The following is a 27,273-nucleotide window of genomic DNA, read 5'->3' on the forward strand; positions in this document are numbered from 1 at the left end:
GAGATAATAAAAATTAAATGGTTTTAAAGTTCACTTTATTTTTAACTAAAACACCAAAACTATGAATATTAATGGAGAATATTTACCATTTCCTTATAGCAAAACACTCAAATCCTTTCTTTCAGATTTTTTAGAGCTGTAGTACAGTTACTAGCTACAGTCACTGTACAACAGCCCACTAGAACTGGGTCCTCCCAGCTGTCACTTGGTACCATCAGGCAGCCTCCCCCCAACCCCCACTCTCCCTGGATTCTGATGACCACCATTCCTAATTTTATCTTCTAATAATCAAATCCCACCAATGAAACAGAGCATGCCACATCTGTCCTTCTATGCCTGGCTCATTTCATTTAGCACAGTGGTCTACAATTCCACCCATAGTCACAAAGATGGGATCTCTCTCTCTCTCTCCCTCCCTCCCTCTGTCTCCCTCCCTCCTTCTGGCTAAACAGAAGTCCACTGTATCACATCTTCTTAATCCATTCACCATCTGACAGACACTATTTAAAAAACACAAGAGTGTAGATGCCTCTTGGACATCCAGTATCATTTTCCTTAGATATACACCAAGGAATTCTGAAAAAAATTCTCATTTTTAAAACAGCTCGAATAAATTCCTAAAACTGTGATCAGCATATCCCTTCATCTCTGTTGTCTGTTTTTGTTTTATTTTAAGAAATTACAGAATCAGAGTTCATCTAGCTACCATGAGTTTCACCGTAGCTACTCTATACCAATTATCAATGAGCAGGCACAACTCAGCATTCTGCCTTTCCAAACAAGCCCAACACACTCAAAACCATTATGTCACTTTCCCTAGTACTCTGATCTCTACAGCCCTGGTCAACTGGCTGACCATGTACCTCATTCTAAAAGACTCCAGAAGCCACATGTCATGGAAACACTTAGCAAAAGCAACTCTGGAAGGGACCAAAGGGGATGGCAACTTCAGGATTTAAAAATGAAGGCCACCATCTGCAGGTCACTCAATATGTTCAATGTATTGTAATAATACAAAGCTATTCTGATTTTAGACAGATCTTTTGTGTTTAGAAGAGAGTACCTATAAATCAGAATAAACTAAACGAATGAATGAATTCATATACATCTCAACTTATCTCAGGATTTTCTGCTGAACAAACCTATAAGCAATCTTGTCACTGTAGTCCTGTGGACAGCTGTAGTTGCATCCCAATTTTATAACAAAAAGAACTTCCAACAATATGTCCAATGTCAGTTATCCGGGACAGTGAAGATCTGAGTTTAGGCTGGCCTGCCTGCAAGGCTTCTGACTAGGCTCAGGATCCCCCACAGTCACACTCTTCCCCTGAGTGACCTTACACAGATCCCGTTGACAATTATAAACCCAGAGACCAATTGTTTTCTTAACATTGATCCAAGATATAAAGGAGACACTTTTCCCATTTAATACACCTAACTAGCTTGTTCAGATAAGTATTAAAATATGACAGAAGAAAGTGTGCCTTTGAGATGTTAAAACGGAGAGGTACTAAGCCTGGTCGTGTGGGCTTGAAAGCCCAGCTACCCAAAAGGCTGAGGTAGAAGGATTGCAAGTTCAAGGCCCAGCTGGGCTACCAAGGAAGTTCAAAGCTAATCTGGGCAACTTAATGAGATCCTGTCTCAAAATACAAAAGGTGCTGGGGATATGGCAGGTTGGTGGTCCAGCACCTGCCTAGCATGGGTGAAGCCCTAGGTTCAATTCCATTCCATATACACAAAGGAGGGAGACTTCGTTTGTCATCAACACATTTCCTTCATCCTAGCTTAGCAGCAGTAATTAGAAACAATAGCTTTTAACCTTCTACAGTGCTTAAGGAATAATGATAACCCTCTCAAGTTCACTGGTAAATATTGCATATTGTAATGTAAGTCAAGATCATACCAAAGAGAGAAGCCATGTGCCCCGGCCTCTAACTACATGTAAGGAAAAAAACAAAGGCCAACTACCCACAGCTCTGATTTGAGTGGCCTGAATTTGTTCTCTGAATTGGTGGCCAACAAAATATTCATGGTGCTACTCAATTCTATCAATTCTTTGTGCCCTTGGGTGGAAGTAAGAGAAAGGTAGGAAAGATCTCTGCTCAGGCCTGTAGGCGAGGTACAGAGTTGTACAGGAGGAGCCCTGTACCCTCTGTCCAAACAACGTGTACCTTGTAATGGAACTTGCAATAGACCGCCTCTTCATTCGCATTAACCAGCTTAAACGTGTGCGATCCATAGCCATTCATATGCCGGTGTCCATCCGGAATCCCTCGGTCACTGAACAAGAAAGAAACCTAAGGAACACAAATGGAAATCCTCCCATTTAAATTGAAGTATCCCAAGTTTTTGCATCCATGCATTTCCAGAAAATTCCTCCTCGACACAGAACACACCTTCTAACTTCCACGGGTTATCATGATTTCACCTATAGAAAATGATAAAATTTCTATGAAGGAACGCTAAAGCAAATCTGGAAGCTAAACTAACATGCGGTTCAAACTTGTATCTTTTTATTTTTTTAACATGATATGTTTATTGATTCTTTGGGAATTTCACATTATGTATCCAAATCATACCCATTTCTCAGTCCTTCTATGTCTGCCCCCCACCCTTGTGACCTCCCCCAAAGAAATAAAAACAAAATTTAAAAATAGTAGTAATAATTAATTTAAAAAGAAAAATAAAAAATACAAGTCCAATTTGTGTTGCCCATACACTCACTGGAGCATGATCACACTCCCAGTGGCCAGACCCTTAGATAGAACTGAGTCCTCCCCTCTCACAGCAGGCCCGCCAGAAGCCATCCATTGTGGAGAGTTCATTTCTTTTCACACTTTTTAAGAGATCTCATCAATATCTCTCTCTTTAGGCTGTTACTTTTGGGGGGGCAAGGGTGAGAGTAGGGGTTATCACAGAAGCCTTCCATGTCCTTCTTTCTCAACTATGCCTCTGCAATCATCAATGTCACTGCAAACATGGTCTCCTTGCTCTTCACAGTCAGCCAGAGCATGGATTATGAACTTCCACACACAAACAGCACAGACCATGAACATGGCCCCTGACTCTGGTAGGACTACAGATCCAGACAAGGCTCTCAGAGGCAGCCCAGACCACAGACAGCACCATGGCCTCAGGTGGCAGCAAAGACCACTCACATCAACCTGGATCTCACTGCTGTCGTGTCTCCAGTTCCACCTCTCTCTACAGTGCACTGCTTTCCTCTCCCTTCCCTACTACATGGCTTTACCCTGACTAGACTTTATTCCTAAAGACTCCTAAATACTAATGGATAGTGTTTACAACCACCTAAGCATCATGTTTAGATGTAAACTCTTTGTGATCAAAAAATCTGAAGAAGCACCCCAAAAAGACAAGCCAAATCCAATAAGCACAAGACCACATTACAAGGTCTAATCAGCAATCCCATCCCAGGGGATATAATAGTGAAGGAGGAGTCCCACCTGATGGAGAGACTCTGGACGAAGACTCCAGAAGTCCCAGACCATGTCAGGATCCTTCAGGTGAGTTTGTGGGTTTCTCTTCTGGCTATGGATAAAGGATGGAAACTAAATGGGGAGAGAGAGAGAGAGCAAAAATAAAAATCCCAAACCTAAGTTGGTAAGAGTTATAGTATCTTATATAATATGTTATTTATCACTCCTTCATAAATTATTGTAATCAACACAATTCCAGAAACTTAGATTGTTAGACTTCCAAGTGAAATTTGTTAGCACATACAATCAATTCTTTGGATACTCTCATGTCAAATGCACTCAGAGCTGAAGTATCTCTTTAAACACTACCACCACCAAACACACACACTCACACACCACACACATACACACACACACACACAATCCACACACAACACACACATACACACACACACAATCCATATACACCACACACACACACAAAATCCACACACAACACACACATACACCACACACACACTCACACACCACACACACACACACAATTTACACACAACACACACATATACACACACAATCCACATATACCACACACATATATACCACACACACAGGGAGAGAAATAGCCTCTTATTCCTCTTATCTGCTTCTTGGCAAAGCCCGTCCTCACTAACCCTCCAAGCTCTGCAATGGAAGCTGGGCTATTCCCACCAGGTCAGTGATTCTTGACATGCTAAATCTAAGGCCAATGGTAATTATCATTTGCTCTTACAGAGACATACTAAATTCTGGGGGAAAGATTTAAAGGGTGTGGCGGTTTAAATAGGTTTGGCCCTCACAGATTCATGTGTTTGGATGCTTGGCCCATGGAAAGTGTGGCCTTGTTGGAGTAGGTGTGGCCTTACTGAAGGAAGTGTGTCACTGTGGGGTAGGCTTTGAGGTCTCTATTCTCAAGCTCTGCCCAATGTGGGAGAGTCTCCTTCCTGGCTGCCGTGAGATCAAGATGTAGAACTCTCAGTTCTCCAGCACTATGTCTCAATGCCATGCTCCCACCATGATGACAATGGACCGAACCTCTGCAACTGTAAGCCAGCCCCAATTAAATGTTTTCCTTTATAAGAGTTGCCTTGGTCATGGTGTCTCTTCACATCAATAAAATCCTAACTAAGACAAAGGGCAACCCAAACAATCCACATTCTCTTCTTTCCCCGGGGTTTATCCTCAAATGCCAATCACTAAAGAAAACTGGAAGCCAATACAAATCCGCAACACTGATAGAGAACAAAACAGTCCAACACCTACCAATATGGCATCCCTGATGAAGAAGATAGGGGTATTGTTTCCCACAAGATCCCAGTTACCATCTTCAGTGTAGAATTTCACTGCAAACCCACGAGGGTCACGGACTGTGTCAGCTGAGCCTGACTCTCCAGCTGGAAGAGTCAAACGAAAAAATGAAACACACCCAAGTATACTGCAGCCAAGAAACCATAAATCACAGAGAAACTTAGCATCTACCGTCTTCAGTCCACTTCCTGGAAGCAGATTAGGTATTTAAATGGGAGATCCAAATGGAAGGATGGAGCACAGCCAAGTATATTGCAGCCAAGAAACCATAAATAATAGAAAAACAGCATCTGCCATCTTCAGTCCACTTCCTGCAGAAGTGGATTCCTGAAATTCCAAATTTCTTGGGGAAGCAGGTTAGGTATTTAAATGACTGTGGCATTTTTACTACAACCTACCTACTAATTGGGTTTAGAAATCAGACAAAAGAATAAATTAAGAGTGACAATATATATACCAACAACTGACAAGATTATCCATTGAAACAGGTAATTAAGAAAATAATTATGAAGATTGGAGTAATAAACAAAGCGTGAGTCATGTGGGGCTGGAGAGATGACTCAGCAGTTAAGAGCATGGGCTATTCTCAACCAGAGTTAAGACTCAGGTTCAATTCCCAGCACCCACACAGCTGCTCACAACCATCTAACTCCAGTTTCAGTGGATCTGAGACCCTCTCCTGACCTCCTAGGCATCCACATGATATACAGATATGTATGCAGGTAAAACATCCATACACATAAACAAAAATGATAAAAACTTTGAGAGTGAATTGTCAGAAAGTTAGTAAAGGTACAGGTTTATTCTTTATCTCATTCATTTTTGCAAAGCATGGTTTGTGTGTTTGTTTGTTTAAGCACAGAGCATAGCAGAGAAGCCTAATCTGTGTGTTAGGGAATATTTATATATTATATATAAATTATGTTATATTATTTGTCTATGTTATATATATATGTTATGTTTATGTGTGTGTGTGTGTATGTATATGTTAGGTACAACTATTAATTCTGTAACATAATAATAAAATGCCTTCATTATTCTGAAATACATTAATCCCATACTGCAAAGTAGATCTACAAGTTAGTATAAGTAAATCACCTATATTATTGTTGTCTTAATTCTCAGCAAAGAGCAGTTGTTAGAATGGTTATTAAAGAACTCCTCTCCATATTTCTCTTTGAGGCAATTGCTTGTAGAGAGTTCTTTCTAAATGTCAGAAAACTGCAGTGGTCGCCCCTTCATGGTTCAACAAACAGAACAGTAAGTAACCTCCAGTATGACCCAGATATTGTCTATACAATAAAACAATTTCCTGTTTTCTTAGTATGTTTTTCTTGGGAGTTTATAAGGTTGAAAGAACCAAAAAAGGCATGCAAACAGACTGACTTACCAACTGTGGAAAATCGAACAGCAATAGGAGTCCTCTTTCCAATATGCTCGAACACCTTTGCCTTGGAGTAGTTGGTAATATCATGGGTGACCTCAAAGTATCCAAAAGCACCTAATGAGAAAGACAGAAACTCTCAGCACAGGAACATCACTTGGGCCTCAGGCTCTCAACAGGCACCTGTGACAAGAGAAACTAAACATGCACCCAGCACCAGCTTTCCGGGATCTTCCAATACGATGGGGAGAAGAAGTAAGCGAACTAGAAATGTTAGAAACAAAACAAAAAGCCCTATTGTCACTAGTGCTCGGATGAGGGCCACACAGTGGGAGCCAAGAGGGGATGATGGGTGCTGGAAGCTTTGGCTGATCAAAGACAAAGGATCCAGAAGGCCTTGAGGTAGAGGCAGGGGCCAAGGAATGACTTGGAAGAACAGAGGGAAGGAGTCAGGGGCTGAAAGAACAGCTGCCAAATGACAAGTGCCAACAGAGAAGATATAAAACAACAATGGTAAGTAACTTATCTAAGAAGCAGAGTTGAAGCCAGGAAGGCTGAGTAGAAGAACACAGGAGCAAGCTGAGAGATTATGTCATCCTTTCTACACGGCTCTGTTTCTCATTTGTTTGTTTGTTTGTTTGTTTGAAGACAGGGTTTCTCTATGTAGCCCTGGATAGCCTGAAATTCTTTATGTTGAACAGGCTGGCCCTGAAGAGATTTATCTGCCTTTGCCTCCTGAGCGCTGAGATCAAAGGTGTGCGCCCATGATACCTGGCTGCTAATCTTTTTCTTATTGAGGTTTTTCTTTTAAAACATCAATGTCATCTTTTTTTGTTTGTTTGTTTTTCAAGACAGGGTTTCTCTGTGTAGCTCTGGCTGTCCTGGAACTCACTCTGTAGACCAGGCTGGCCTCGAACTCAGAAATCCGCCTGCCTCTGCTTCCCAAGTGCTGGGATTAAAGGCATGCGCCACCACTGCCTGGCTCAATGTCATCTTTTACATCCACTATAAAAGATAAAAGTTCTACAGAAGCTAGACAAAAGAGAAGGGAAATTCACCACAAACTCACCACTCCAACATAACTATGCTCTATTTTTCAGTTCATTTCAGTATTTCTCCCAAAAAGCAAATTTTAACGAAGCTGCAGCTGTAGGGGGTGTGTCTCTATCTGTGTGTTCACTTTCCTAAACTATATAATGGAAAAAGTAATGAAAGGTTACTAATTAGTATGTATGGTGCTGGAGAGTGAACCCTAGTCTGGCTAGGTATGCATTCTTGCACTGAACCTGATTTATTGAGACAGAATATTACTGCTTAGCACAGGCTAGCCTTGAACTCCGTCTCTCTCTGCCTCTGCTTCCCAAGTGCTGAAATTACAGGAATGTGGCACACATCACACCTAGCTGTAAAATTACTATTTGTTTGTTCTCTGTATGTGTGTGTGCACACCATGTGAGCATGTACCTGTGAGGGTCTGTGCATGTGAGTGAGGAGGTCTGAGGGGAAGCTGGATGTCCTTGACTGCTTGCTTGCTCTCTTTCTTTCTTTCTTTCTCTCTCTCTCTCTCTCTCTCTCTCTCTCTCTCTCTCTCTCTTTCTGTCTTCTTTCTTTCTTTCTGAGACAGATCTTTCACTGACACTGAAGCTCACTGACCTGGCTAGGCTGGCCAACAGACAGCTCCCGTCCACTCCCCTCCCCCGACACCCTCTCACCAGTGCTGAGGTCACAGGTACATTATAGTATGCCAGTTCTTTTTACATGTGGATGCTGGCGATCTAAACTCAGGTCATCATGGCTGTGCAAGACACACTTTATGAACTGAGCTATCTCCCCTGCTCTCAAAAGTTAGGTTTTTAAAAACTGTTTTGGAGCTGGACAGACGGTTCAGCAGCTTCAACATCCAACACATACATAGCAGAACAGAATGTCCATAACTCTAGTTCTAGAGGATCTGATGCCTTCTTCTGGCCTCTTTGGAACTTGTTACACATGTGGTGCACAGGCAAAACACCCAAACACATTAAATGAATAAATATTTTTAATTTTTTATACATAATGTATAACATATAAAGATATTTATATATTATATATAAATCATGTTATATTTATGTCTATATTATATGTTATAAAATATCTTATACATTATTTATATTATTACTTATATATTATGATAAAATTATATCATACATAATATATGCAATAATAAACAGTATAACAATATATGATTCTATAATATGTTGTTATAATGATATATAATAATATAAAAACCTAGGCTATTGTTCTACTAACAAGCAATTTTCCTTTCTTCCAAGAATAAAGATTTAGGGTTTTACCAAAAGGAGATTTGATCTGATAGCTACAAGGTTCCTTCTACTTAAGGTTGTCAGGTTCTTTGGAAATCCTTTGGGCCAGGTTAGGAGTGAGGAACACAGCGCTCTCACCTGCTCCTTTTGCGTGTACCACTCTTTCAGGAATCCGCTCTCTGTCAAAGTGTGCCATCTCATCAGTGAAAACCACATCCTGAACGAGGAGGGGCCCTCGAGACCCCGCGGTCATCACATTAAGTTTATCACCTATTGGGTTCCCGCTTCCGGTGGTCAGGACATCAGGTCTCTATGTGAACAGGAAGGGAACAGTACAGGAGTCAGTGCAGCTGAACCCTGCACTCACACCATCATCCCTGGCAATGTTCACACCTTCCGCCTTGCTCCTGTGTGCTAAGCACTGAAATACTAAATCTGCTCTCAGAAATCCTTGTCACACCTCAACAGCAATTCCCAAGACACTTGTTCTGGGAGGCAGAAGTGACTAATGTCTGCTACCTGGCTCAGCTGCTCCTAGAGATGGAAGCTGGATTCCACATGTGAGCTCCAGATAGATACCCCTCAAAAGAGAACATATGTGCTTGATACTCAATGTCAAAACTAACAACAAGCAGTTAGTCTTCAAAAAATCCACGCCAGTTGGTACCTACCACGGGCTAAAGTTTGTCACGCAATGGAGCTTTCAGACATAATCTTAGGACACCATGACAGGGACATCCAGAGGTAATGCTATAGACAGACGCTCGTTTCTCTCAAGCTATGTGTGGTATCTCTTCTCAGTTTAGAAACAAACAAACAAACAAACAAACAAAATGCCTTTCTTTTGGCTAAAAATACTAGTTTCTGATAAGACAGGTTATATTACTAATGTTCTATATATGGAAGAACACTGGGGGAAATCACCTTGGAATTTATAAAACCCATAAACAAGACTCTCACACAAGTGCTCGACCAAATTTCCTAAATCATTAACAGATTTCCTCACATGGCCTCAAGGTCATACAATCTGCCTCCAAAGCAAACATGACAGGAAAGGCTTCAAAAGGCTGTAATTCAGAAGACCCTAGAGGGCAAAGACTGAAACAGAAGATTGCCCAACTTCAGGGGATGTTTAGAGCAGCATTGGACAGAGGGCTGACACAGGATTCATCACAATATGTGTGTGGTCTTAGATGAAAACATGACAGTAGAAGCAGGTCTTATCCAATGGTCAAGCATTTTTCTCTTGCATGAGGCTCTAGGTTGGATCCCTAACCTTGACAATAACAGTAGTGAAAATCATAATCCCACCATGCAATAAAGATTTACTAGCTACACTGAGTTGATGGGACTGGAGAACAGACCACATGAGTTATTTCACTTAAGCTTCCCGACAATCTCATGAGACCAATGTTTGGAATTCAACATAACAGGTGATGCACGTGCCCAGAGAACACGTGTGTGTGTGTGTGTGTGTGTGTGTGGTGTATATGTGTAGTGTGAGCACCTTTGTGCATGCATGTTCCCATGTGTGAGAGCATGTATATGGGTCAGGTGCACACATGTAAGCATGTGAAGCTCAAAGTTGCTTTAAGCATCTTCCCTGATTGTTCTCCATTTTATTTACTGTGGCAGGTCTCTCAGTGGAACCCAAATCTCACTGACCAACAAGTATAGCTAGCCAGTTTGTGCCAGGGAGCCCATCTCTGCCTCCTGATGGCTGCCTTACCTGCCCAGCTTTTACATCCATTCTGAGGATCTTAACCCTGGTCCTCATGACAAATGCTTTACCCACTGAGCCATCTCTCTGGCCCTTAGGTAACTTTGGACAGATGATGGATATCCAACAGCATTGTTGTTATTATCATTTTTAACTTAGCAAAAGATCACTTTAAAAACAATTTTTAAAAATTTTTAAAATTGATGTTACCTAAGTCCTTTTCCTATTTGTGTATACCAACACAAAGTCAACTCCATGGGCTGTGGTTGTTTTCCGGGTTTTTTGGTTTATGTCTGTTCACAGTTTTGAGTTTGTGTCTGACTTTTTGGTTTTTTTGTTGTTTTCGCTTTTTTAAGAGAATGTGAAGTTGGGTGAGTGGATCAGGGACAAGTTGGGAAAGAGGTATGAAGAAGACCAAAATATGTTTTATGAAAAATGAAATTTTAAAGAAAGAAAAGTCACATAATGGCATATGCAAACCTCACTGGTACCTGGACCTGAGAGAACAGTTTGGAGAGAACCAGAAAGCCCAGGTCAGGGCCCTCACACCCTTCCCAGGCTCTGTGGCTTTCCAGGACTCCCAGGATGCCCCAGTTACTCATAGTCATGGCTATCTGGTCATAAAGCAAATTTGGCCAAGTGAAGAGGCACATGGAGTAAGGTCTGAAGGAAACCAAGCTCTCCAAGGCCCTCTCCCACAGGCCACATCTTCTTCTTCAACAGCAGGTAAGGACACATGTGAAATGATGTCCTTAGAGGCTTGATGCCCAGGTTTTCCATCAAGGGCCAGGAGCACAGGCACCCTTAGCCTCCCCCAAGGACAACAGGTGTTCAGTACAAAACACATACATCACTGACACAGCGTAAACTCTGCTATCTGGTGGCAGGAACCCTTTGAAACTGGGTGTGTAGATCTTTCTGGAGATGGCAGTCTTGGGCAGGCCACAGAGGGACAATCAGGAAACAACACATTAGCTAGATATTGGCTCTTTGGGGGTGATGGGCATGTGGCATAGTGATACTACTGAGTGCTCCTGGATATACATACTGAAATATTTACTGGTGACTCTAGATCTGAAATGAAATCCCAAAAATGGAGGGGGCGTAGGCGAGGCAAAAACAAAACAACACTGTCACTGCAACTTGAAGGCGAGCACTGAGAAGCTCAGCATGCTGGCTCTCTCCTCCAGCACTGGTTTGACATCTTCCACAACATTGTAGGGTTTGGGGTGTGGGAGAGGAGTTTCAATGAATACTCAAAGGGGGAAAAATGTCCAATAAAAGGAATATGGGAGAGTTGTTAATAAAGGCAGAGAAAGAGTAGGGGGTGCTTCAATAATACAGCTATGTGCCCATGAAACCCCCACTATGCTCCGTTGTAGTTTCCTGTGCTAAAATGTTTACTCCAGATCAGACCAAGAGTTCAGCACTGTACACAAAAAAGTTTATCTATTAGGCAACTGTTCAGATTAGAAACACTGCCTCCTACTCAGAAGGCTTGTTCTCACCAAGAAATATTTAAAAACTCAACTTTCATGTGGTCCAGGTAATCCTAAATTCTGAATTCTGTCTCTTATATACTCTCTTAAATAGCAACAGGCAGTGGGTGGTAGCACAAGCCTTTAATCCCAGCACTCAGGATGCAGAGGCAGGCGGATCTCTGTCTACAAAGCAAGTTTCAGGACAGCCAGGGCTATAGAGATAGAGCCTGTCTCAAAAAACAAATAAACAATAATCTTCAAGTACTGTATCAGCGCTTACACCTGGGGATGGGTTCTCAAGAACAAAATAAAGAGATAAAGGCACAACACTGGGGCATTGTTCTGATAGCCTTCAAAATGGGAATCTGGGCTTGGCCAGACATGGTGGCACAGCACTCGGGTTGAGGCAGGAGAATTATGAGTTCAAGACCAAATTGGCCTTTATAGTGAGTTATAGGTGAGTCAGTCTCTCTCTCTCTCTCTCTCTCTCTCTCTCTCTCAAAAAAAAAAAAAAAAGTAATTAAAAATTTTTAAAGCTAGATAAGTATGCTTTCTGGACCACAGCTAAGACGGCACTCTAGAATATTCTATCTTGTAAACTGACTCATCCTGGTTAAACTACCAGCTGCCTTGGCCAATAAGTCGATGTGTACTCACAAGGCAAAAATGAGTTTTCATTCTGCTATATTCATTGCCTAAATTACACTGTGTGGACCACCAAGAGTACTCAATAAGGAAGTAAATACAATATTAAAATATGGACCAAGTAACTACTTGATAAAATGTTAAGTAATATATCATATGAACAGTGAAATCTAAGAGTAGAAAAACATGAAACTGTGTGTGTGTGTACATGTTTGTTTTACATGTGTGCAGTCAGTTCCCATGAGTGTGGGTCCATTTGAATGTATGTGTGTATGAAAGTCAGAGTGTATTCCTCCATGGCTCTCTACCTTATTCATTGAGGCAGGGTCTCTCACTTGAGCCCAGAGCTCATTAATTCAACTAGTCTAGCTAGCCAGGTCAATCCGGGGAGTCTCGTCTCCCTCCTGGCATTTATGTGGATGCTGGGATTCCAAACTCCAGCCCTCATACTTACAGAGCCATCTCTACAGCATTGTAACTAACTGCTACTCCATCTGCAGCCATTATGGCCTGTTAATCTGAATATGAACATAGATTCTCTAAAGAACGATGTATTTATTCTGAAATAACAGAGAGAGTCACAACACTGCATAGTTGCCTTGGTGTTTTCAAAGGGGACAAGAAAACTATATAAAGGACTAAGGGAGGGTGGCTGTATGAATCACTGTGAAACAACAACTCTTCAGTTGTCAGGATCAGGAAACAAGGGTAGCAATGGTCCAGGGTTGAACATCCATTTGTCAGACAGATGTTCTTACAGAAGATTTTTTATGGAAGTGCACAGTGGCCTTTGTGTGGCTTGGGGTTAAGCCGACTCTTCTGTCTGTAATTCTTACCAAGCAAATATGCATGGCGTCCCTCCTTCACAATCTCTGGGCTTCATTATGATTTTTAGTTGCCATTACTAAGATTTGACACAAGCAGCTCCATTTTGATTCTGACTATGATAGGTCTTACACTAAGATCACAGGAGTCACAGCACAACTCTAAAGTATCTGATAAGGTAGCCAAGAACCGCTCTCCCATGGTGCACTGCTCAGTAAGTGTAGATCTGGAGGGCCAAGGGCAGAAGGAAATAGCAAGGGATTCCAAGATAAAAAATCAAAATCCAAATCATAAATATCAGACCACACACTCGCCAAGCCAGGGCTCCAAAGACAGAGTGAATATAGTCACTCAGTTACACACATGAGAAAGTTTTGTCAAGCAAGGCTATGCTGTCTTATTTGTATGTGAGTAAACAGGTCACAGTAGTTGCTAATGCATCTCAATTATTCACTTTTACTCCTTCATAACCAAAACACAGCTGCCAATTTTCAGTAAGTACAAACATTTAGAATTATCCTATATAAAGATCAAACTTACCAAGAGCACAAAACATGACTGCAAAAAAAAGTGACTGGTCTAGTGTGAGTTTTCAAAAGGCAGAGAACAGAGGGGGAATGTGGAGAGAAAGGCTTAAGAACTGAAGGACAGGTCCTCTACAGATGAAAGAGATTCCTTTCTTTTTTTATTAGAAGCTGCAGGATTGGATTTTTTTAAAAAGGAAACTAATAACAAAATGATAACCGTGAATTTATATTTTCCGATTTACACTTAATATTTTCTGATTCACACTTTACAATCAGCTCCTGCTTTCTAACCTGGAGAGAAAACAGAACAGCCTAGACGTTGGCTAAGACAAAGACTTAGAAAAACCGTGGCCATGTCTCTCCTGCTGACACACCATGACTTAGCAGTTCCACTCCTGCTTGCATGAAACAAGAGAGCTCATGCAGGTTAATTCAGCTGCTCCCTCTCCATCTCTCTCCCCCGCCCCTCACACTGGCTCTGTGCCATCAGCATGTTCATTATCAGGGTTAGCCTCAAAAACATACGTTCTCTTATGGAAAACTCACTGGCAAGACAGCAGGCTAAGAGCCGGTAACAAGGGGACAGAACAGAGTTAGGACTCTGACGTTGAGCAGAGGTGACTTATTAAACCTGGGAATCCCAAAGGAAGAACCCATGTGGTCTGAGCAACGGGCAACAAAACTCCTGTTTCAGTTCCATGCAAACTTCTGAGGATACCTGCAGAACCTTCTCTTTAATGTATTTTTGAGAGAAAGAGAAGGTTTTTTTTGTTTTTTGGTTTTTTTTTTTTTAAGGTGGGTCTAAGTCAAGCCTGTGAAGACACTGGATTCAATGCTCAATAATCAATGTTCACAAAGCTCCCAGTTCAGTTGTCAGCAACATCTGCCCACAAGAAGACTCTATTTTGTAAATTGCTCTCACAGTGATCAACACTCTGGTTCTAATGCCAAAGAAGGATCCATCCAACTTGGCGTTGGACATCTGGTTCTTAGGAGATAACAGAAGGCTGACACTTGCAACATTTACAGCTCCAGTAAAAAAGAATATATTTTTAAAAAAAAAAAAAGAATATTTTAATGTCATAAAAATATAACTAAGTCTTTAAAAGAGATTGTATCTGTTGGCTCATCACATGAAAAGAAAATACACAGATAGCTTTACAGGAAACATGAAATGTGTATCTTAGACAACATGATAAAATGTGACTTCCTAGACACAGAGATAGACCACAGTTCCAGATTCCCCCATACTTGGCCCATAACAGAGCCCAACTAAGGCAACTAGAATAGAAGTAAGCCTGATCCCAAATCTCCCCAAATACCCTTCTCCATACACTTAACACTTGTGTGGCTGAATACTCATGCCTCAAGTACTTTAGTGGGGGTTGTTACTTACTTATAAATACTTATTTTTATGTGTGTGTTACTATCTTGTCTGCCTGCATGTATGGGCACTAGAAGGGTACAGTGTCCACAGAGGCCAGAAGTGAGTGTCAGATTCCTGTAACTGGAGTTACAGACTATTTTTTGAGCCACCATGTAGGTGCTGGTGACCCAGGTCCTGTGCCAGAGAAGCAATTGGTCTTAACTACTGAGTCATCTCTCCAGCCCCTGCTTCAAGTACTTAGAACCCTGTGCTAATCAACTGGAAGCTTCCTTCAGCTAAGGCCTCAGTAACTATAAAGGACAAAACATCCCTGTTTCTTTCAACCTCAAACCACTCTGAACCATACAAAAAAGGAAGACATTTCTGATGTTTATGCCATTTTGTATGTTGAACACTGTGATTACAGCATTTAGCCCACACAAGACAGAACTTAAAATGAGGGCCATGAATCAATGGTGACAAACAATGCAAGTTTAAGAAGGATGAAAGAGACACCAACAGGTTACACTGGGGCTGATATTAAGCAGGCATCTGAGAGGAGGCTCAACATCTCCAGTCCATTACTGCAAAGCAAACTGAAACCACAAAGAGCAATGACTGACTAAGTCTGGTAAGACCAAAGGCTGATGGGAAGCAAGGCACCCAGAACTTCCATGATGTTGATGGATGTATAAAATGGTACAACCACACTGGAAAATGACTGTGCAGTTTGCTCCTAAAACAGACATTGGCCCTATAACCCAGTAAATCCTACAATCCCAGTAGTTCAGGGTTTTGTCTTATTTATTAGGACAGGATTCTTGCCATGAAACTCAGGCTGACTTCAAACTGGTGATCCAACTGCCTCATCCTTAGGACTGGAATCACAGGTGTGTGCCACCACATTCAGCTAGAAAAAAATCAAAGTGTGGGTGCATAAAATGACTGGTATAAGAGTTTTCATATCAGGCTGAAGAGATGGCTCAGTGGTTAAGAGCACAGGCTGCAGTGAACCGCCGGTGGCTCGGCCCTTAAGGCTCCCGCCCGCAGAGGGCACCAGAGGGTGCCCCGTCTCTTGGTGCGCGGGTTCGAGTCCCGCCGTCGCCTCGTCCCGTTTCCCGCGTCTTGTGGGAAAAAAAAAAAAAAAAAAAAAAAAAAAGCCGGGCAGTGGGATTAAAAGCCTTTAATCCCAGCACTTGGGAGGCAGAGGCAGGCGGATTTCTGAGTTCGAGGCCAGCCTGGTCCACAGAGTGAGTTCAGGACAGCCAGAACTACACAGAGAAACCCTGTCTTGAAAAAAAAAAAAAAAAAAACCAACCAAAAAAAAAAAAAAAAAACAAAAAAAAAAAAAAAACAAGAGCACAGGCTGCTCTTCCAGAGGTCCTGAGTTCAGTTCCTGTAACCACATGGTGGCTCACAGCCATCTATAATGGGATCCGATGTCCTCTTCTGATGAGTCTGAGGACAGGTACAGTGTACTCATATACATAACATAAATACTTTTTAATAAAAAATTTTTTCATATCAACTTTATCCATAATAATCCAAACTTGGAAATAACCCAGGTGCCCAGCAATAGTATAAACAAACAATGGTCTAATCTTGTAACAAGTACTGCATAGTGTGGAAAAACCTAACTGCTGATACATGGCACAAGAAAGTATTTTCACTGAACAATAAATAGAACTTTATACAAAAACCCATAAATCAATGGTTAAAACATTCAGAACAATGATTTCCATTGGACACACTGAAGTCTCCCTCTCAGTCTGTCTCTGTCTCTGTCTCTGTCTCTGTCTCTGTCTCTGTCTCTGTCTCTCTCTCTCTCTCTCTCTCTCTCTCTGTGTGTGTGTGTGTGTGTGTGTGTGTGTGTGTGTGTGTCAGAGGACAACCTCAGGCATCAACCCTCACCTTCCACTTTGTTTATGGTGTTTTTCGGCTGTGTACACCACGTTAGCCTGTGAACTTCCAGATGCTCTCCTGTCTCCCAGTTCCACAAAGGAACACTGGGACTCCAAGGTGCACATCACCATGGCAGGGTTTACATGGATTGTGGTGATTCAAACTCATATCCTCCCACGTTAACAGAAAACATTCTACCCACTGAACCATCTCCTCAGTCCAGCCTTGGATATCAGGCTCAGGATGCAATTGTCTGAGTATTAAACCTTGTTGAAGAGAACACATAAATCTACATGTTTCACTATATGTAAATGTCACCGTAAACCTGTGCACGCACACCACATTCTTCATTCACATCCCCGAAGCGTTCAGATATAAAGTATGTACACTGTTGATGTTAAAAAACATCACTAATTTCCTGGATGAATGAAGGGATAGGGAGATGGGTAATCTTATAAAAGAGGTAATTGTGCAATACAGAAAGTGGACACTTACGTGTGTACTGCGGTTCTTTTCGGTCGGTATTTCTGAATTCTCGACACTTTTCAGCTTATCTAAGCTATATAGCACATGCTAATTTCCTTCCAGAAAGAAGGGGGCTTCGTCTCCTAAAAATGTTTATTCAGAGTAGCACGAATTGAGGAAGAAAACATCAGTATCTCCAACAATAGGTGACATACACGGAGCACGGAGTTGTTATGGAAAGAGGAGAGAGCAACAACTTAATGATTTCCTCAAACACACTGGTCTCAAAATAAACAGGACACCTTTAAGAACACATGCACTTTATTTTCTGAAACTCTCACACTCCAAGTGTTCATGACATCATGAAGCAGGCTTTCGAAACCACTGGGTACCTCACAGGTCCTGGCTCTAAGGAGCTTAATTCTAATCTTGATTTTATCACTAACCAGCTCTATGTTCTGAATTAGGACTGTTTCTCTGGTTCACTTGAAGAACTCAGGAAAAAAAAAAAAAAAAAAAAAAAAAAAAAAAAAAAAAAAAAAAAAAAAAAACAAAACTTAATGGACCTAGCTGTAAATAATGAAGGACGATGGGGCCAAGAGCTTAGAGAATATCAGCATTTTCCTAAACTAGGTCCATGAACGCCAAACATTGATTTCCCAGTTCACCATCAAAAGCTGGGTTTTAAGGAAGAAAGAGCAAAGGAGAAAGTCTCCCTCATCCTTACCCCGGCAACACCCTACTAACCGAGCAGTATGAGCTGCTCCAACCTCTCTAAGATGTCCAGGCCAGGACCGTCCCTACCAAGTCTACTGAAATCCCCACTGTCTATGTAGGCGCTGTTACGGTGTCATCTGCTTGGGATGTCTTGCAGCCAACCCCATACTCTCTACATGCCACAGCTACTCTGCAATCGGAACTAAATAGTAATCATCTGTTTACACATCTTGCCTCTCAGTGTTGACTCTAAACTTCTCCAGGGTGTGGTCTTATCTCAGGAATATTTGTACACTTTGTGGTGCTCAAATGGCACATACAGGCACTCAAAGTTCTGTGAATCAAAACGATGATTACTGTCTAATGTCATTGCCAGTTCTAAAATACCAGGTCTGATGCTCCTCAGTGCCAATGAAATAATGAATGTAAAAATGCTTTTACTTAATCGTTGAATGTTGTGTGTTCTGCATGTCACCATGAATGATGCTGGAGGCACAGGCTCAGGCACCTCCCAAACACCAAGGCGTGCAGATCTAAGATTTCATAAACATAAAGCAGGAGCTGGCTCCAACTTCCTGGCTCACAGCTGCAGCTCTCTGCCTCTTTGCCCAGGCGGCTCCGCGTCTCCCTCAAGCTGTGACCTAAGTCCCAGCTGGCACAAGTGCCAAACTCGGAGCCATCCACACCCGGCCCCTGCTGCCGGCGACAAGTCCTGCAGGCCGGAAGCCCCATCCCCTCTCTACAGAATGGAACGGTCCGTGGGACAGAAAGCAGCCAACCGAGCGCAGCCAGTGGTGCAGCCCCAGCGCAGGCCACCCAGGGGAAGCCCGCGCCGTTACTCGCCGCCGCCCACGTTCTCTAGGGAACTCTAGGCTCTAGGGAACACAGGGTACCTGCGAGGCCCGCTGTTCTTTCCACTGCTGCATCTGGTCGCTGGCTGCGTCCCGGCTGTCCGACATGGTGTAAGACTGTGGAGCTGCGGAGTTGCAGAGCGAGAGGCAGGAGGGTCGGACACGCGCGGTCTCCACCCGGGGTAGGCAATCGCTTTGGCCAGGCCGGCTGGAGTGGTGACTTCAAGCTCCGCCAATCAGCACCGCCCCCCACCCCTCGGGACGGCCGCCTCCTGATTGGCCACTGGAACTCTAGAAGAGACAGGATTGGAAGGAGGGTGGGGCGAGAAGTGGGGGCTCCGGGAGGTGGATCCCGGGATGGAAAGAGCCTGGGAAGACCGGTGAGGACCGAAAGGCAGTGCCGGGACTATGCCGGTGCTCTCTGACCTCTGAGAGTCACAGTTCAGGGTCCAATTCCTCTGTGCAAAGTGTCTCACTTTGCTTACTTTGTTTGCTACTAATTGGTGGGTGGGTCTTTTTCTTCCTTCTCGCACTGATAGGTTATCATTTACCAGGCTGGATACCAACAATTTGCTGTAAAAGCACTCTGAAACTGTTTAATCTTACTACAGATTGGTGCGGACCTCCTCCTCTGTGAGAAGGAAAAATCTAACTTGTGACTTGACTCACTGTGCCAAAGTGGCCTGGATCCACTGCAGTGACAGACTCCTCCATTTTCTCCCCTGACAGGGAAGAATAATGAAAAGCTCTTTGTCTGTGGGGAGAGGGGGATCTGTGTTGGGTTTGAGGATGTGGCTCAGAAGGTTGAGTGTTTGTCTAGCATGCACAAAGCCCTGAGTTTAGTCGCCAGAATCTTATAAACTGCGCGGTGGTGCAGGCCGTTACCCCCAGCCTTCCGGAGGTGGAAGCTAGAAGTCAAAGGTCATCTTCAGCTACATAGCTCCTTTGAGACCAGACTAGGATATGAGATTCTGTCTCAAAAAAAAATATGAAACTAGGAAGTAAAACATTTACTAATGTTTTTAAGTATTTAGTGACTTGAAGCTTATTTTCTATTTTAATCAATAGGTTGAATATTTTCTCTCAGTTGCTAGAAGTTATCTTTAAACAACTTGATACACATGTGTAGATGCTATCATTTTCAAATTAAACCTCAACTCTCACCTTGATTATGGGCTGTGGACATGTGACTGAGGACATTTCAAAGTTTGTTCTTGATTTGACAAAGATGTGGTAACGGGAACTAGTAAAATTGTAAGTTTTGCATTCTCTTGGGGAAAACAGTCACAAATTCATCTTATCAGCGATAGTTTTCCTATATTGTTCTTAACATAATTGTAAAATTACCATTCACTGTACTATTTGTTTGGTGTCTTTTGCTATATCTACATCTACACTGTCCCTAGAATGTGGAGCCCATAAAGGCAGTGACTGTCACATCTAAAATTCCAAGGGACCAGCAAAATGGATCAGTGAGGAGTCACTGCCTGGTCTAGCACCCAAAGTTTAATCCCCAAGATCCATGAGGTAGAAGGAAAGAACCAACTGTCAAATGTCTTCACAGACACACACACACACACACACACACACGCACGCACACACGCACACACACACACACACGCGCACACACACACACACACACACACACACACACGGCTGAGACTATAGCTCAGTGGTACTCACCTAGCATATGTCAAGCCCCACCACAAAAGGGAAAATAGATAAAAATAAGAAAACATGGAGCTAGCAAGATGACTCAGTGGATAGGGGAGCTCACTGCCAAGCCTGACAACCCAATTTAATACCCAGGCCCCACGTGATAGACTGAGAAAACTGATTACCAAAAGTTTGTCCCTGACTACTGCACCTATACACATACATACAGGGTTAATTCATTAATTAAGTTAATTAATTAAATATAACACCAATTTTAAGTTAGAATTCCTTGAGTACTTCCTATACATCAGAGACTGTTCGACTATTAGGGGTTTTTCTTTTTAACATATTTGCTTAGTTGACCCAACAACACTGTAAGTTATATACTAATATCATGATTATTAAATGGCCTGGGAATCTGAGGTACAGGAGGGTAAATAAAAAACTTGCTCAAAGTCGTACAATTACCAACAGACAGTCACAATTCCAGTCCCGTCTACTCATCTCCAGATCCTACTGTTTGTTAAGTAAGTCAGCGTCAGAGAAGAAGCAAAGCAGGCCTTTTCTCTGTAGCTAGAATAGACCTGAATGAAGTAAATAAAAAGAGGCGTGAGTCATGTGTTCTTCATTCTTTGTATGGATGTGTCTTCTTTGATTTGGGGCTCGCTCCTTCTTTCTTTCTTCTCTGTTTCTGTTACTGTTGCCTTGATTCCTAAAGAGTCATTTCCACAGGAACAAAAAGAATGGAGACACCAGCCAGGCTCTGATCTTGTCCTGTCTTGCGTTTTAAAATAAGGTGTGTGCTTCTAGCAGTGGCGATGAATTTATACTGGCTACCTAAGCAGAATTCCTACCCATAAGTTTTAGGATTACAAGCCAATCATAGTTTAGGTGGAGATATCTCTAAAAACCTCCTATAGCTTCAAGTCGTTGCAACCTGATCCCTCTGACTCCTCAAGGTAATTCCAAGCACTGAATTCAACAAGCCAGCTTGTTCCTGTTTTATATATACAATAAAATACTAAACATGAGTATTTTATTGGCATTGAATAAAGTTGTTGCTGTTTTGGAAATGCTATTCTCTGATTGTTCAGAGCTCAGTGAAGTAAAGTACACTGGCACAAACCACAGTGTTATTAATCCTGATATGAGGACAGCTAAAGTCCAGTGTAAATGGCCAAGAGAAGAGATTAGACATTGAGTTAGGAGATTTCTATGGGTAAAGCTTCCCTCCTTGATAGGGGAGGTAAAGAAGGGAGAGATGTATGCCTTGGATGATGGGGATGATGGAGATAATGGGGTGATGGGGTGATGGAGATAATGGGGTGATGGGGGTGATAGGGATGATGGGGATGATGGAGATAATGGGGTGATGGGGATGATGGGGATGATGGGGTGATAGGGATGATGGGATGATGGGATGATAGGGATGATGGGGGTGATGGAGATAATGGGGTGATGGGGTGATGGGGTGATGGGGGTAATGGTGCCCCAGGAGTACTCCAAGAAACAGAATCTTTTACACATTTCGATTTAATTCTCGTCACTGTGGCTTTAAGAGGTAAGTCTCGGGAGGGGAGAGGAGGCAGAAAGCACAATAGAAAAGAGAATTACTTCATTTTAGAACAAGCCTTGGCTGCAAGGGAAGGATGCAGCTGCCTCCCCAATGCCATCCATAGTCCACCATGGATCAGGCCTCGGCAGCTAGAGAAGAAAACAAAATTCGAATTCTAAAGAAACTAGTTTTCCATAAGGCAGTGGCTGTGGCCCCAACTGTTTCACCTCAGCCTCCCTGATTAAGAGAGAACCCGGGTTGACCTTGGTGTCTCCTTACGGGCACAGATCCTGAGGTGTGCGGATTCATGTGCCCTTACTCCCCGTTCCTCATGTACCATGCATGCTACTAAGCTAGTAGTGGAGAAAGGGGAAACAGAGACACCAGAAAGGGAGTTGTTTCTGCTGCTTTTTAAAAAAAATGTGTAAAGCATGTGTGTAAGGCTTAGAAACTATAGACTAATATGCCAAAAAAAAAAAAAATCTTTCACAGATGGCATTAAATGTCCTTTTTACCAATGTTTTATCTCTTACACATACATAAGGGTAAGTGACAGAGGCTTGAAATGGATGGTGTATAACATTTAACTGCTTTGTTATGCTTGTCTTAATTTTGTTTGTTTGTTTTTAAGACACGTTTCCCTGTATTCTGGGCTGGCCTCTAATTCTCTGTGTAGCTGCAGATGACACTGAACCTCTGATATTCTGACTGTCATATCAGTTGCTTGTCTGTTGCTAGGATAAAACACCATGACCAAAAGCGACTTTCAGAAGACATCATTTATTTTTGACTTATGGTTCCAGATGCAGGGGGTGGGGAGCACTGGCAAGGAACAGGCATTTTGAGGCAGGAGCAGAAAACTAAGATCACGTCAGGAAGCAGAGAGAAAACTGGCTGTAGAATGAAGCTACATAGTCACAAAGCCACACCCATGACATACTTCCTCCTGTTAGGCCCGCCTCCTAAGCCTCCCCAAACACCAACAACAACTGGGGACCAAGTGCTCAAATACATGAGCCTGTGCGGGGTATTTCTTTTTCCAGGTGCCACCCTCCATCTCTCCAGGACTGGGGATTACAGGTGTGTCTTACGATGCTTGGTCTATGCAGCGCTGGGGATGGCTTTGTGCATACCAGGCAAGCATTCTGCCGACTGAGCCATGTCTTCAGCCCCGTGTCCTACTTTCTCACTTGGCATTCCAGAATGAAGTTTTCCCCAACTCATTTCTGTATCTTCAAAAGAAATTTTTTCCCTCCCCACAGTTACACAATTTACAAAGCAGGGTTCTTCGTTTGCTCATCCCCTTACTCTGAACATTAATTTTTCTACTATAACGGTGTAATTACTTCCTGTATTTGGTTACATTTCTTTGAGGTTTATTTTCAGAAATCACCTTTGGTTCAGATCCTTTGAACATGTTAAGGCTCCGGCAGCATTTTACCTGCTGTTCTCTGGAACACTGAGCCGTGCTTATGTTCACTGGCTCTTAGAGAATGGTTCGGTAATAAGATTTTAAAGGTGTGTAGATATGGTCTAGATATTTCTAAGCTATACATTGTATTAGATACTTCGGAATGTAGCCAGGTGTGGCACATGGCTGCAGTCCTGTCTCTAAAGAGGCAGAGGCAGAATGATCTGGAGTGCAAAGCTACATAAATTCCAGATCAGCCCGGGCCACTTGAGACTTTGTTTCAAAACCAAGCAGAACCAATAGAGTTATATGTTTTATTGAATTTCTCAGAACGAAGATATGCTTCTCATATTACATTCAGCCATCATCACAGCTGTATAGAATTCACACAACCTGCAGCCACATTCTAGGCGTTTGTCTGTGAGGAAAGACAGACAGAGAGAAAATGAGCACACCGCACGGCACCAAGTGTGTGATAGGAAGGGGCAAACACCGGCATACCCAGGAAAACCACTAGGCTGAGTATGAGAGGCAGTTAAGAAGAAGCCGTTGTTGAAGCATGAATAGTTACCAGGTGTGAAGTACAGCACCAAGAATGAGGATTATGGTTCACTCATCATGGAGATCTGAAATGGTTTCTTCCGGTTTTTCTTGAAAGCCTGACTTCATTAATGGTGTGCTGTGGTATCTCACAGACTGGAAGAACAAGCAGACATCTCTTTATAACTGAGGTGCATGCATCTTTTTTTTTTTTTTTTTTTTTTTTTGGTTTTTCGAGACAGGGTTTCTCAGTGTAGTCTTGGCTGTTGTCCTGGAACTCACTCTGTAGACCAGGCTGGCCTCGAACTCAGAAATCCACCTGCCTCTGCCTCCCAAGTGCTGGGATTAAAGGCGTGCGCCACCACTGCCCGGCTGAGGTGCATGCATCCTTGTTGGATTTGCCAGGACACTGACCTCCGTGTTTAACTTTGGCTCTGGCTCCTTCTGCTTAGTCACTGTCCCTCCTGTTAGCTGCCATCCAGAACTGCTGTGTGAGACAGTCACATTTAATGCCTGGGATGGTGTGCCTGGCTTCGAGTTGTTTTTTTTTGTTTGTTTGTTTGTTTGATTGGTTGGTTTTGTTTGCTTGTTTGTTTTCCGGTGTCTGAGGTATTTTGATTGACGTTCCTGTTTGTGCTGTAAAGTGGTGTCCTGTGCATGGCCCTGGGCTGAACCAGACAAACCTGACAAAACACTGGCAAATCAACACACTAAGTACAGACTGAGAGGATGGGATATAACTCAGTGGGAATGCCTGCCTTCATATGCAAGACATATATGCTGGATTCAATCCCTAGTGTTGAGTGGAGTATTCATCATGAGTGAGGTATGTATGGAAACATAAACAGTTGGTTATAAAAACAGAGGTCCTGTGTGAAGCCTTTGGTCAGAGCTAGTCTGTCTGTGTGGGAGAACAGATGCCTCTGTCCTTAATTTCCATAAATCAGATCAGCAGGGCTCTGAGAAGCAAAGTAGCAAGGAACTTGGCTAATCCCACATTAGCGTCAAAGCACTTGGTGTGGGATCTAACCATGGCTATCTACAAAGTTCATGATCTCGGACAAGTTATTTAGTCTTATGAGCATAGGTATGTGGGTGTACATTGCAGGCAAGTGGCAACTTTTTTGTGTACGATGTGTGTGAGCACATGCATGTGAGTGTGTGTGTGTGTGTGTGTGTGTGTGTGTGTGTGTGTGTGTGTGTTTCATGTGTATTAGTGTTTGGGTGCATGTACTCATGCCAGAACATGTGAAGGTTGGAGAAGGATATTTTATCCTATATATTTTTCTTCCCTTTATTTCTTTTAAGACATGGTCTTTCATGGACCCCAAAACTCACCATTACCTTAGGTGGACTAGCAAGCTCCCAGGATCCTCATGGCTCTGCCTCCCAAGGCTGGTGTTACAGGGAAGAGCAGCTATGCCCTACATTTTATATAGGTGCTGGGGATTTGAACTCAGGTCCTCATGCTTAAGCAAGCCTCCTTATGTACTGATCTAATGCTCCAGCTTACTTTTTCAAGATGAGATCTCTCACTGGCCTGGAACTCTTTAAATAAGCCCCAGGCATCTATCTGTCTCTGCCTCCCCAGCACTGGGATTACAAGCATGTGTCTCCACACTTGGCTTCTTAGAACATTGTCCTGGGTGGCTGGAGAGATGGCTCAGAAGTTAAGAGCACTGAGCTCTTCCAGAGGTCCTGAGTTCAAGTCCCAACAACCATATGGTGGCTCACAACCATCTGTAATAGGATCTGATACTCTCTTCTGGTATGCATGAAGAGAGTGACAGTGTACTCAATACATTATAAATGAATAAATAAATAAATAAATAAATTTAAATTAAAAGCATGGTTCTGGGGATTGAACTCAGAGCCTCACACTTCCAAGGCAAGCACTTTACTGACTGAGCTGTAGTGCCTCAGCCAAGGTGCTTAGTCTAAATTTCCAATTAAGTGGAGCTCAAAACACCTTCTACATTAGTTATAACTTATATAAAAAAGAACAACAAAATAAAATTGCTTAAACATGTTGTCAATGTTTATTTCCCTCACACAAAATGTCTCAGACCCAGAAGGTTCCAGGGTGGTTAGGCAATTCTGCTATCCTTAACTCGGGTTGTGCATCTCTTAGTCCAAGGTTCAGATCACATGCTCATAAACTGCATGCCAACCACTGGAAACATGGTCAAAGGCACAATGCAAATGCCCAGTCATTTGCAAAGTCCAACCTGGAAATGGCACACTTGATTTCTGCTCCCATCCCTTCCCACTGGCCAGAATGTAGGAAACTGGAACATGTACTCACTGTACATGTACTCGCTGGCTAATCACGTGTTTAGCAAAACTGAAACATTTTATTGTAAAAAGATATTGGGAGTCAGATGGCAACATCAGCCACTTTGGGCTACTGGAACTATTGTGTGGGCTAATGGGGAAATACTTAAAAAACAGTTGTATTCTCAGTCACAAGAATTTTCATTGCTCTTTATCCCATGTGGGTGTTTTATAGGCTATTTCTACTCTTTAGAAAATCTAGCCAGTTTTATGCTAGGGATATTACATTGTATTTATCTCTGTAGGGAGACTACTCTAGTGAAGAGACTGCCTCTGACCGCCACATGCATAGCTACAAAGTCACATTGCAATGAACTATCTATGTGCCAGCCCAAACTTTCCCACACCACACATTTCCCTTTCAGAGAAGTTTGTAACAAAAATTTATATTGCTCCTACTCTGACCAGGCTCCAGGGGTTTTCCAGTATTAACTTATTTAATTATGAGTCTAATGATCTTCACCTCCCAAAGTCACGTAGACAATTAGTGATGAGGTCAGAATTTTGACAAGGCAGAGGCCCTGGAGATAAAAATCACAACTCTTACCTTGCTCTCTGCCCGCAACAAAGTAGACAGGCAGCCCTGAGGTGAGCTTCCTGTATGCTTAGAATATTCCTAACACATTACGCCATCTCCTTCCCACCTAGGACATAGCTTTGTAGGAAGCCGTGTTTTGTAGTCACAATCAAGGAAGATCACAGGATAATGGCATTAAAAGAAAGCATGAAAGGTGACAGTGGATTTCATTGTGAAAGCCAGTGAGCTTGCAGAACCCACACCACACATAAGAGGGGCCCATAAGAGGA

At 42.6% G+C, this 27,273-nt stretch overlaps 2 protein-coding genes and 1 long non-coding RNA gene across 3 annotated transcripts in view; 1 reads left to right on the forward strand and 2 right to left on the reverse strand.

Annotated features, from left to right (window-relative positions):
• The window catches only part of Cat (catalase), a 33,729-nt gene extending 14,526 nt beyond the window's left edge, over positions 1-19,203 (reverse strand). Inside the window, exons 1-6 of the mRNA XM_034496291.2 lie at positions 19,013-19,203; positions 8,610-8,781; positions 6,175-6,285; positions 4,740-4,870; positions 3,465-3,569; positions 2,172-2,297 (exon numbers count right to left, since the gene is read on the reverse strand). Of these exons, the coding sequence (XP_034352182.1) occupies positions 2,172-2,297; positions 3,465-3,569; positions 4,740-4,870; positions 6,175-6,285; positions 8,610-8,781; positions 19,013-19,078 (711 nt within the window). The 5' untranslated portion in view covers positions 19,079-19,203. The remainder of the gene's footprint in view (positions 1-2,171; positions 2,298-3,464; positions 3,570-4,739; positions 4,871-6,174; positions 6,286-8,609; positions 8,782-19,012) is intronic.
• The window catches only part of Elf5 (E74 like ETS transcription factor 5), a 332,927-nt gene that overhangs the window by 58,021 nt on the left and 247,633 nt on the right, over positions 1-27,273 (forward strand). The window lies entirely within an intron of this gene.
• Positions 23,893-25,179, reverse strand: LOC143441174 (uncharacterized). Its single transcript, XR_013108402.1, has 2 exons — positions 24,164-25,179; positions 23,893-24,010 (listed from the first exon to the last, which is right to left on the reverse strand). It is a non-coding gene; the product is annotated as an uncharacterized LOC143441174 (long non-coding RNA).

The sequence above is a fragment of the Arvicanthis niloticus genome, chromosome 2 (assembly GCF_011762505.2).
Source record: "Arvicanthis niloticus isolate mArvNil1 chromosome 2, mArvNil1.pat.X, whole genome shotgun sequence".
Lineage (NCBI taxonomy): Eukaryota > Metazoa > Chordata > Mammalia > Rodentia > Muridae > Arvicanthis > Arvicanthis niloticus.